This window comes from Ostrea edulis, chromosome 3, assembly GCF_947568905.1.
Source record: "Ostrea edulis chromosome 3, xbOstEdul1.1, whole genome shotgun sequence".
Taxonomy (NCBI): Eukaryota; Metazoa; Mollusca; class Bivalvia; order Ostreida; family Ostreidae; genus Ostrea; species Ostrea edulis.
Window position 1 is genome coordinate 32,459,189 of NC_079166.1, and position 12,771 is coordinate 32,471,959.

Consider the following 12,771-nt stretch of genomic DNA (forward strand, 5'->3'; position numbering starts at 1 on the left):
TAAGGGTTTGGATATTCAAGGGACACCCCGGCCCCATGTCGCTGTGGGTCACCTAAGTCACTCCGGTGAATTATTGCAATTGCTCTGCATCCTTAATGTGTTAACAATTAAAGATTGTTAACTTCTTGATAAATACCATTCCACGTCTTTTCAAATTTGGTATGAAGCATTTTTGGGACAAATGAGACCAAAAAAAAAATTTCATTTCAGGACTCCTGAACCCCGAGGCTTTAGGGGCATGACAAAAATTCTGACAAATATTGACAAATGTCATTAACAACTCCATCTCTGTATGAACAATTAAATGACAGTCATGTACATCAGGAAAGCCTCTACGAAATTGTAAATTTTCATAATCCCCAGAGTAGAGGTTCTGACTCCAGACCAGGGTGAAACTTGGCATATGGTGTTTGTGTAAAACATTTGAATAACATTTTTTTCTAATGATGCTCAATTGAAACTAAATTGATAGGAGCAGGTTGCCCTTTACCCAATTTGTAAAAGTTGATGATCCCAAGGGTTCAGTATGATGTCAAAATTACCATAATGATTATCATTGTCGTAATTAAACCATGGGTTATTGTTTCCATTCTATCTACATTTTTTAAATGAAATGGAAAGAATATATGGTTTGCAACAATAAATGATTAAATCGTCTTTATCATTTAAAATACTTCTGTAATTTTGTAAATTGTAAACCCCAGGGTTCTGGCTCTAGATTGGATTCAAAATAGTCATATATAACGTTGATAAAACTTATATGAAGTAACATGTCTCATTGGTATGGACACTTTTGGGCCATTTGTCTTTTAAGAAGACACCTTGTATGATATTGTTGCTGAACATTAGAATTTAGTTTATATAGACATAACACGAAAATTATTGTAGTTTTCTTAGCCCTTGGAGCTTGTGATATTTTTTTTAATTGGTACTTATGTGACTAATAAGACCTCTGTGTCTCTTGTATCATTGTACTTTAGGACTGGAGAAAACTGTAAGACAAAATTGATGTATTATATGTAGATATTTTCTGTTTATAAGGTAAATTAAAATACATAAAGATTGAACAAAATGGAAAATTAAATACTGAGTTTTACTTCTCATTGTTTTCAGTTGCGTCAGAATGTGATCATGTTAATGGTACATGTATGGAAGGATGTGGTAGAGGCTATAGAGGGGGAAATTGTACTGAACGTGAGTAACGATTGATTTCACATATTGCATAATTTGTTCAATTCTGAATTGTTTCTCCTGAATGTTTGCGTTATTATTTACATAAGGAACTGGAAATAACATTTCCTTAGAATTGTGTGACTAAACAAAATCGGACTGATTGATTAAAGATTGATTGCTTGTTTTGGGTTTTACGTCCCGTCGAAAATTTTGAGACGTCACCAGTTGTAGGTGAAGTATCACAAATTTATACCGACTGTTTGATTAAAAAGCAAAATATTCCTGGATTCCGTTAATGGAAGGGAGACAATTTAGTCTATGTTCTTTCTTCATTTGTTCTCAGTGAACGTTACGGACCATATATTGGAAGAGATTAGGGTTGTGCAATATTACTGACATATCGGTATTTTGTGATATGCGATACGATATATATTTCAGTATGAAAATGAATAGCATGAGTTAACAGATTTTGTATACCGATCCCAACTAAAGCACTAAGAATACGCCGGTTTCGAGATACGTCCGAGTTATTTCCCTTTGGAGAACTCTCGTACATAGTAAGGCGCGAAAGAATTTGTTTACACGCGGGAGTGGGACAGATATTCATCATAGCGTAAGTGAATGTACTCAGTAAGTTTCTCATACGCTGTTTGTAAAGCCGAATTCGACTGATACACAAACTAAGTAAGTGATAAGTATTTAGAGAGTAATTAAATACATAGAATTATTATCCTATCACGTTGCTTCGCTGGTCATAAGTACCATATCCAAGACATTTCTTGCAAATATGACATTGTTTGTATGTTTCCACTTCGGTAAAACATTTCTTTCGATAGTAATTAGTATTTCCCACATTTACATATTTAAAGAGAAGCCGCTTTTAATACATTTCATCGTCTTCCTCGTTGGCTGTATATCCATTCTGTCCCACTTAGGCATTCAAAGTTCCACTAAATGCACCTCCTATATAGAAGAGTTCGTATCTCGAAACTGACTTATTAGATTTGCAGGAAAAAATGTCCTATTTATCAAAATTGTGATTGAATAAATATAATACCGAAATCCTATTTAATAGAAAAATCCTATCATAAGGATGGATTTGAAGGTATGTCCCCCGTTAATCACGGTCGTCTTAAAGTTTCTAAAACCATATCATCTCCTGCCTCCTGGCAGCTGATAGAATGTGGTCATCTTGGTATATATCCCTCCTAACTCATTTATAAAACAATTTTCTAATCAAATCGGAAGTCATTTATGTTCATTTATTTTAAATATGTTTAAGTTAGAAAATGTGTTTAAGTTAAAAAACAATGAAAATATACAAGCTCCTGCGGGCATTCGGGTTAGAATATGTCCTCACTACCCTTTGCTTGTCGTAAAGGGCGATTAAATTCTACACACTATTTTGATTGATTGATTGTTTAGTGCTTAACGTCCCTCTCGAGAATATTTCGCTCATATGGAGACGTCACCACTATGTTCGGCGCTTATAACCATTGAGCAGGGAGGGTCTTTATCGTGCTACACCTGCTGTGACATGGGACCTCGGTTTTTGCGGTATCATCCGAAGAACCGCCCCATTTAGTCGCTTTCTACAACAAGCAAGGGATACCGAGGACCTATTCTAACCCGAATCGCCACGGGACCACACCATTTTGTAATCATGTATCATTTTGATAATGTAAATTAAAATAAATCCAGTAACAATTGTTTTAGATCATATGATACTGTATATAATTATATATGGTAACATGTTTTATCAATATATTCATCGTCGAAAACCACGCCTATCATACGATACTCCCAAACTTGATATGCATGCCTAGCGATGATACAATATATTTGGTTTAATGTATTATAAACAAACCAAGCTATTCACGCATTTATATCTGCTGAGCAATATCATGTTAGACTTCGAGGAGTAACAATATTTTAATTTTATTGGTACATGATTTGTATAGTAGATTATAAATATATGTTACGTGATGAAAATGTGACTAGAAAGTCCTAAATTTGAATTTTTGCATCAGCTTTGAAGGAAAACTCGAAAATTTCTGGTAGTTAAAGAGTTAAAGCAATATGAGTTGTAATCATCGTTAATTTTTTGTGAGATTAAATTTAAGTCTACACCATTCAACCCAATCAAGGAAATGACATTGAACATGAAATAACAAACTTTCATTCCTTGTAATATAGTGTTTAGAAAGAAAATAATTATTTGACTTGCAAGACAGTACACGTATATGTCTGACGTAAACGCAGTATGCAAGTGTCTTTATGTCAAAGGCTCAGAGAAAAATTTATACGCATGCACAAACAGTTGTCTTTTAAATAAATGTCAAAACAAGGTATGACGTCACAGCATGAAGTGTGAGCTTCGAAGACTTTTAACGAAACTTTGGGGACCAATCCTTTATATAATTCATAAATAACTGTGCTAAAACGGATGCTACGGATTGTATTTTGGATATTATTTTGCATAAAATCTGCATTAACAAATGTCGCTGTTTATATTGCTTTAAAGAGGTTCACACCTGAGATTTGGGGTAGTGTCATTTTTTGGGGTGAATTATATTTCTGATTTTTACAGTGAAGGAGAATTAGGAAATTAAAATGAAAAACTGGGGTCGCAATGCTTATTATTGAGCTACAGTGTTCTAAACATGGTCTTTTTGCACTTAAAATTTCTTCAATTAAACTTGATTTGTCTTTTGGTGTCAACACAACGTAAGCAACACAAATCAATCTTTGCATAAAATGGATACATAATCATGTCTTCTAACACTACAGACAACAAAAAAGTTTAATACACTGCATTTAACTGCACTTAATATACGAAACAATTCATGATATCAAATTTGAGAGTTTAAAAGGACATTAACGGCAAACTGACAACTCAACTGTATGACAAACGGGATGATTTCAGCTTCTCCATCGTCAACTTCCCATATTTATGTAGCATTATTTTATTATCACCTGCATATGGTGTTTATATATCTCAACCGATTCGATATGCAAGAGCTTGTTCTGCGTATAGTTGTTTTTTTAAATCGAGGTAAGCTACTGACAAACAAGTTGATGGTACAGGGTTTTCTACCGTCTCGATTGAAGTCAACATTTCTCAAATTCTATGGTCGTTATAAAGATCTAGTTCGTCAATACAACCTCGCATTGGGTCGAATGCTCTCTGACGTGTTTCATACCGGTTGTTAAGCCGTTCTTGGCACACTGATTTTGACTGCGGATAACTCCGTTTACCTGATCAGGATATAGGGCTCACGGCGGGTGTGACCGGTCAACAGGAGATGCTTACTCCTCCTAGGCACCTGATCCCATCTCTGGTGTGTCCAGGGGTCCGTGTTTGCCTAACTATCTATTTTGTATTGCTTATAGGAGTTATGAGATTGATCACTGTTCGTTATCTTCACCTTGCATTAGGAGTAATGTCAGTTTCTAAAATTTCGCATAATTCTCAACGTCTTGTCTTAAAATCTAAAATGGAACTTTTAAAAAAAAGTGCGGGATAGAAACCAAATTCTTGAGTTATTGACGAAATACTGAATTTTTATACAAAATTTCAAGTAAGTTAATTTAAAGTTTTTTAAGACTCGGTGTTCTGTTTGGAAAGAATAAATCAACCAAATTGATAAATTACAACATTTGAACTAGTTCCAAGTATCAACTACTTGTATCATAAATTATAAAACTGAAATACACGTATAGAAGTATGAAAATCAAAGATATATTACCTGAAACTGTAATATCACGGAAGTTTATAAGTTTTGGATTGATCAATCCTTCTGCCACAAAACAGTCCCTGCAAAACCTTTTCAAAATTTCAATTGACAGAACATTTTTTTAACTGGACAGGGTTCAGTACTAGATGTGTGATATATTTGCACCAATGGGATCAATATTGAACCAGTAAATACTTAGTTGTAGTATCCTGCGCAGTTGTGCTCAAAAGACTGGGGATTAAAAATATCCCAAATTTCATGCCACATAACAAAACTGGTTTAAGATATGTAGACTGTTTTTAAGAAGGTGGTAATGATTAACTTAAGGAAGTTACCTCCTGAGCTTCTGAGCACAACTGCACAGTCCTGGTGCTACAACTAAGTATTTACTGGTTCAATACTGATCCCATTTGTGCAAACATATTACACATCGATTACTGAAACCTATCCCGTTGAATTTTTTTCCTTCAAAGGACTCGAGCCACGAACACCCTGTAATGGCCTATGCTTGGGGTGAAATCTAAAGTGTCTTTTGCTGATTTTTTTCTATCCTAGATTTCCATGTATACTATTTACCCAAATCACATGTCACCTTAATTTGTGAAACCGGATGTTGATTACTTGAAATTAAACGTCAAACCCACAGATGTATTTGATTTTTTCCCCGGATTTTACCACCTCTTTTTTCACTTTGAGGCAATAATTTTTATATTGCGTATGTTTCGCTCTAAGATTTAATTTCATTGAATAAAAATTGGTAATCAGTATATGTGATGCATTGTGATTACTGCGGATACAGGTGCCAATTAAAATGCTTCATTATGTTGATTCCTAAAAATTAGATACGCGAGTATTACAGAATTTCCATTCTACAGCAAGTATTACCAATTATATAACCGGGAGTTAACATTTTCAACCAAATCTTTTAAAATTTTGCACCTCGAATCAGTACGCTACGCGGGGTTATCACTAAGCCGACCGCTCATTGGGCCATTGATATATGTCAGTGCATATGAATTGGAAGTGCGGGAATAGTAGTAAAAACTTCTGTTACATTCCACTTTTATTTGAAAATGATAAGTAATCTTTCTGATTTTGTCTGGGGGGAAAACAACAACATACAATATCCCTCACACATAATCTTGCTCATTTACTTAAAGTGTCTCCAGTCATTCAGCTATATTCTGATATATTTCCAGTTAATATATTCCCGCACATGAGTTTAATCACAGGGGCTAAACCCGTTTTGGGCCCGAACTCTGTGATACCATAAACATAGAAAGGGGTCTAACTCTGACACAGATAAAAAAAAACTAACCACTCGATTCAAATGCCTAAAAAATATTAAAGTAGGTAAGCTATGAGTAGTTTGTCGTTTTCCTTGCATAGATTAATGTTTTAACTACTTGCATGCCAAATTTCAAGTCACTGGTTCTCAAAATAACAAAGATATACGTCATCGTTTTCCCGAATTCACTTGTTTATTTTTACTAGGACATTTACCGGTCCAGGTCACGGAGTCGTTTCTCGCCTATGACAGCAGCGAAATTTAGACTAGTATGGAAGATTTCGGACCTGTCAATTAAAATTTCACATCAATTGTACGCTACTTACTTCCTCATATTTTAATAATATTCTTCGTGTAGACGTTACACGACTTATTTTTCCTCAGCAGCATCAACTGTTGACAAGAGCTGCCGTTTTAACGAACGCACTAAATACCCGATAGACTTAAAATCTCAAATACCTTAAAACTGATCAAAACATTATTCTTGTGATATTGCACTTAGAGAAGGAAATTGAACATTATTTCTTTGCTTTTTTAATTTTTTGGTTTTTGTTTATTCTATTTCATTTAGATTATTATTACCCATTTTCCCCTTCTTTAAAGTTTTAGACATTTCGAGTATTTAGTGTATTCGTTAAAATGGCAGATCTTGTCAACAGTTGTTAGAGAGGTTAGATCGTTCGCCCTGCATGCGGTAGGCCGGGGTTCGAATCCCGGCCGCGTCAGACTTAAGTCATAAAAACGGGTAGTGACAGTTCCATCGCCAAACGCTTGGCATCAGGGGATGTCCCATGTCGCAGTAGGTGTGGCACGCTAAAGAACCCTCACTGCTTAATGACCGTAAGCGCCGAGCATAGGCCTAAAATTTGAAGCCCTTCACCGGTCTTGGTGATGTCTCCATATGTGTGAAAAATTCTCGAGCGAGACGTTAAGCAAGATACAGTCAATCAATCAATCAAAAACTCTAATATATTATGTATAATACCTTCTATTTAATGATAAGAAAGGATGATATCATGAATTTGTATCTGAATACCAATAGTACATAAAAAAGTTTTTAAATGATTAACCCAGTCTGCATTTCTGCATGTATTTGCATAACAATAAGATATCATCAAATTATATAAATATATACAAGTCGCCGTTTTATACGTTTTAATTTTCATCCACTAATAACATTTCGCTTAAAATTTATTTCTTTTATTTCTTTGTTTTATCACACGGAGGTACACAGGGGCACAAAGGAGGCACAGGTGACATCCACGGAGTTCCTCCGCGGACTTAAAAGTCTACTTCGCTCAGAAAAATGACTTCAGATGTGCCTACAATTTTAAAGGTCAACCGTGTTTTATAAAAAAAAAAAAAAAAAAAAAAAAAAATTGGTTCACGAGGGGGATGTTTAAAAAATCTTTTGATTTGATTTTTGATTTGATTTTTGATCACGATTTTTCGATTGTGTCCAATACAGCGAAAAAAAATGTAAAGTGGGGGGGGGGGGGGGGGGGGTGGGGGGTGGGGGGCAATATATCTCAAATCTAAATGTCTTGATAGAAAATATACAAGTTCCTAGTATTTTAACAGTTCTAATTTACAATCAGAATAAGCCCCAAAAATATATATTAACCTATACGTCCATTTTATATATATATATATTTTTTTTACACTGTGATTCTCAAAACGTCAATACCATGACGTAAGCATTATGACGTTATTTAGTTTTCATGCTGAAAAACAATACAAAGTTTAAACGACTGTAAAACGATAACTAGAGAAGATATTGTGATAAAATAAATTGTTCTATGACCTATAAATCTTAGAGCATCAACTGTGAAAGTCTCATTTATTTTTGCGAAAGGGCCAATTTTAGTACTTTGTGGCTCAAATCCTTTTGAAAGGGTTTACAGGGACTATATTTTGTGGCAGAATCTTCTATTTCTATACTCCTATACGTGTATTTCAGTTTTATAATTTATGATACAAGTAGTTGAGACTTGGAACTAGTTCAAATGTTGTAATTTATTAATTTGGTAGATATATTTTTCGAAATAGAACACCAATTCTTAAAAGAGTTCAAATTAATTTACTTGAAATTTTATATAAAAATTCAATATTTTTGCCAATAATTTAAAAATTTGGTTTCCAACCCCCACTTTCTATATTTCCATATCAAATCGTAAGACAAGACCTTGAAAATTATGTGAGATTTTAGAAATTGACATTACTCCTGATATCTCTTTTTAAACTCTCAAATTTGATATCTTGAATGTTTTCGTATACCAAGTGCCAAAAGGTCATTATTTCCATTACTTGCATTAAAAATTTGTATATGTATTGTTAGAAGGCATGATTATGTATCTATTTCATGTATTGATTGATTTCTATTGCTTATATTGTGTTAACATCAACAGACAAATCAAGTTAAATTAAATAATTTTTAAGTGCAAAAAGGTCATGTTTCGAACACTGTGGCTTAATAACAAGCAATGCGACCCCAGTTTTGCGTTTCCATTTCCTAATTCTCCTACGTAGAAATTAGAAATGCACTTCCCAAAAATTTGACATTACTCCGAATGTCAGGTGAGAGCCTTTTTAAAGGAGTACGAGCTGTAACTGACGGTAAATAAATGGAAAATAAAAGAACAAATATTTAATGTATTTCTGATTGACTATATAGAATCAGAGCGAACCTGAAGCAATAAACCCGTCAAATCAGCAGAAAATGTCGATTCATGAATCACTGTTATCCTGTCAGTAATTCCTGCTCGTTAACTCCAATGTGCATTGACCTCGAAGGTCACAAATTCGGAAAAAAGCAAAAGAGAGGCTCTGAGCACATGTCAGATTTGTAGACAATTTAACATGCCAATTTCATAGAAAATTCACTATCGAAACTTCATTTGAGTGGCACATTTGCGCAATTATCACTTTCTTACACTTGTCGTAGTTTTTGTCATTCATGGATTATCTCCCTCATGCATAGCTCTTATCCTTAGATGAATTTGACTCCACTTTTTTTGGCACCCTGTTTTTGGCTATAATAGCTCTAAAATTTCATTGTTATTTCGGATTTCCAACATTTCGCTTGAGCATCACTGAAGAGACATTATTTGTCGAAATGCGCATCTGGTGCATCAAAATTGGTACCGTATAAGTTTTACATTGTGACCCTGGGTCGAGGCCTCTGCTGGTGGACTGTTAATCCCCAAGGGTCTCTACAGCCCAGTAGATAAGTACTTCGTTACTAGCTTGAAAATACGGATGTATATTTAATTGCTGTTATAAAATTTAGAAATTCATTTCGAAATTAAGGATTATCTCCCTCGTGCACAGCTTTTATCCTTAGACGAATTTGACTCCACTTTTGTTTGGCACGCTGTTTTTGGCTATAATAGGTGGCAGGGGACATTTTCTTTGGTTTTGAAACATGTGGATAGGGGTATACACCAAAGTCAGATTATGACAGACTAATGAAAAATCATATTTCCCTTTTATGTCAATACATGTATTTCATATTAGTGTAGTTAATAAATTATGACCCTAAATTTCATGTAATCTATAAATACTGGTGCTGGTGCACAAAACATGCTCTGAGCAGGTTCCCCTTTTTTGCTTTGATTTTCCCCCATTTGGGCTAATCCGCACCCCCCCCCCCCCCCCCACACCATCACAGTACCAAACATGGGGATTTAGACACTGTGCACAATCAAGAACCCTATCTGCCCTTCTCAAAAATCTACCTTTCATATGGGGCCATCCACCTTCCCTCACAGCTACAGACCTTTTACTAGACCCTGCATGTTTTCACCGGAATTTCTTCAGCAACTGACCACGTGTCTTAGTTTCGTATTTGCACCCATCTATATGCTAGGAATCATGGTGACACCTACATGTTGTATATCAACATTTTTACTAAGCACTCAGCTACATTTGACATGCATCCTAAAATTATTGTATACATTTTTACACATGTAATATCACTTCAAATACGGGGTAATTCCATTTTTTGAAAAAGTTGACCGGGCCTATAGTGCGAAACTGTCCCCTGCTACCATAGCTCTAAAACTTCGTTGTTATTTCGGATTTCCAACATTTCGGTTGAGCATCACTGAAGAGAGATTATTTGTCGAAATGCGCATCTGGTGCATCAAAATTGGTACCGTATGAGTTTTGCATGAGAAGAAAATGCCTATTGGCTTTCGTGGTCAAAGGTCAAGGTCGTAGTAATTGTTAACAGTGTGTTAAATCATCGTGCGCCTGACCGCCCCAGACGCATAAATTTTGCCACGGGCACGCAAATGTTGCCACGGGCGAGCAAATTCCCTGGTATAGACCTAACCGGGTGACATCGAATGTTTCAAAATTTCTGCAAAACAAAATTTAGATGAATCAATTCTATTATCGTAACGGTAACGAAATTGTAACAAGCCAAGCAAAAACCTCGTCAATTTTATGATCGGGGTCGAATTTTTCCTAGTGTTTATTTGTTTCCCATCTCCACAATTAGCAACTGGTCTAGCATATTGTCAGTATGTCTCTAGCCTCTACTTGCTCTTTGAGAAATAAACGATAGATTTTTTTTTTGGAGATCTCCGAACTGCGAACGAGTGAGATACTAAAATAGCATCAGTCTCCATCTGACCAAACGCATACAACCTAAGCAGACGACTGCTTTCGCGCTCATAACTGCGGATAAAACCATACAAGTGCCATGAATCAAACTGTCGTACGTATGTACAGCAAAATAAAAGAATATCTACACTGTTTTGTTATTGAGAAGAAGAACAAAATATGTGCACACTAAATATATCACAAAGCCGTTTCTTCAAGCTCCAACACTGAGCTCTATATCGGGATTAGTGAATATGCGACATTGAATACATTTTTATACCACTCTTGGATTATCATACGATGATTCAATGCTTATATATAAATTATAAACTTTTTCTTCGAAATCCATATATTTCTTTAGTATTAAGTAATATATTTCTTTTTCCTTGAAAATTGGTCAAAAATCCCCATTGACATGCTCCCCTGAAAAATCTAGGCTGACGAACTATATATTTTCTAATGAATTTTAAGATTAACATCTTCTTGCGATCATACTTTTATGTTGTACAGGCTTATTTTCTTTTCTTTTCTTTTCACCGGCTACTTTTATAGCAAATCTGTGAAAGTTGACGACCGAATGTTTTTTCCATTGATTTTAATTCATTAATGCATATTTTATCGTCTATCAAAACTTGAATAAAATCTATATGGTAGAAAAGAAATTAAGCTCATCGTCGTTCATAAGTAGATAGTGATGAAAGTAATTCAAAAATTGGCAGTTATTTCATTAGGGCTAGTAGATCTTTGGCAGGACTGACAACTTTTACAAGCAGTCAGTCTTGCATGTCAGGCTAACTTTTCATCGACTCTCAAACACTGCCATTGATAAGAAAAACTTGTAGGCAGAATACAGACCGAACTGTTGGGGCTAGGACCGTCAAACTCGGTACACATACTTCCAATGCCAGGTTTAGATTGCCTTTTGTTTTTCAAGGTCAAGGTCGTAGTGTCACTTAATATGAACACCTTGTAGGCAGGATACAGACCGAATGGTTGGGACCAGGACCGTCGAACTTGGTACACATACATTTACCAAGCGGAGGATGCCTATTGTTTTTCAAGGTCAAAATTCAAAGTCTTAGCGTCACTTAGTAGACAAACCTTGTCTTCGTTATGGATCCAGATGTTGTCCTGAAATTTAGTCACACGTTTCAGTTTGCATTTCAGCTGGATTGGTGACCTACTTTATTGGTAAAAATAGGTCAAATATTTTCTCTGAAATGTTCAAAATGCTGGTCTCCATATCACTGCCCTTTTGAGGGTAATCTTAAAATCAGGTTTTATTCATCATTCCAAAACCACTTAAATAACTTGTGCCGGAATATATTTTGGAAAGCTGCATGATGTCCATTTCTCAATAATTGTTGTTAGTTTTCACCTAACATATTTCGCAATTTCAAATTCCTTGACAAATGGATAGCTTTTATGACAATTTTTTGTGAAAAGAAGTTAGGAGATCGTCACTCTTATATGCTTTGTTTTAGTTTAATGGGCACATTTTGAGCCAATGTGGAGTTCATATTTTGGGGTTTGGGTTGACTTGATTTCATTTGCAGGGAATGCTATTGTATGCACTGGTACACATTAATGACTTCATTTTTTACAGCGTGTCCTGTAGGATTTTATGGTTACAACTGCCATGCGACCTGTAATCATGATTGTGGTGTTCCTGGACGATGTGACAAAGTGACAGGAGAATGTGAGGGTGGTTGTCAGCCAGGGTGGAAGGACCTAAAATGTGACCAACGTAAGAAATATGACATCAACATGTTAATGGATGTTCAAAATTACTTGAAAAATCTGACTAATTTTTCTCCAAGAAGTAGAACATGATAGATTAGTAATATTTGATAGTGTTTTCATTTATCTAATATCCAGTTATTTGTTGTACCATTATTTGAATCTGATCAAAAATTAAATCAAGGTTACCATGAAACAGAAAATCAATTTTGCTCATCGACACTT

At 35.1% G+C, this 12,771-nt stretch overlaps 1 protein-coding gene across 1 annotated transcript in view; it reads left to right on the forward strand.

The window, feature by feature from the left end:
• Positions 1-12,771, forward strand: part of LOC130053351 (multiple epidermal growth factor-like domains protein 10) — a 138,251-nt gene that overhangs the window by 96,012 nt on the left and 29,468 nt on the right. Inside the window, exons 9-10 of the mRNA XM_056160466.1 lie at positions 1,114-1,194; positions 12,413-12,553. Of these exons, the coding sequence (XP_056016441.1) occupies positions 1,114-1,194; positions 12,413-12,553 (222 nt within the window). The remainder of the gene's footprint in view (positions 1-1,113; positions 1,195-12,412; positions 12,554-12,771) is intronic.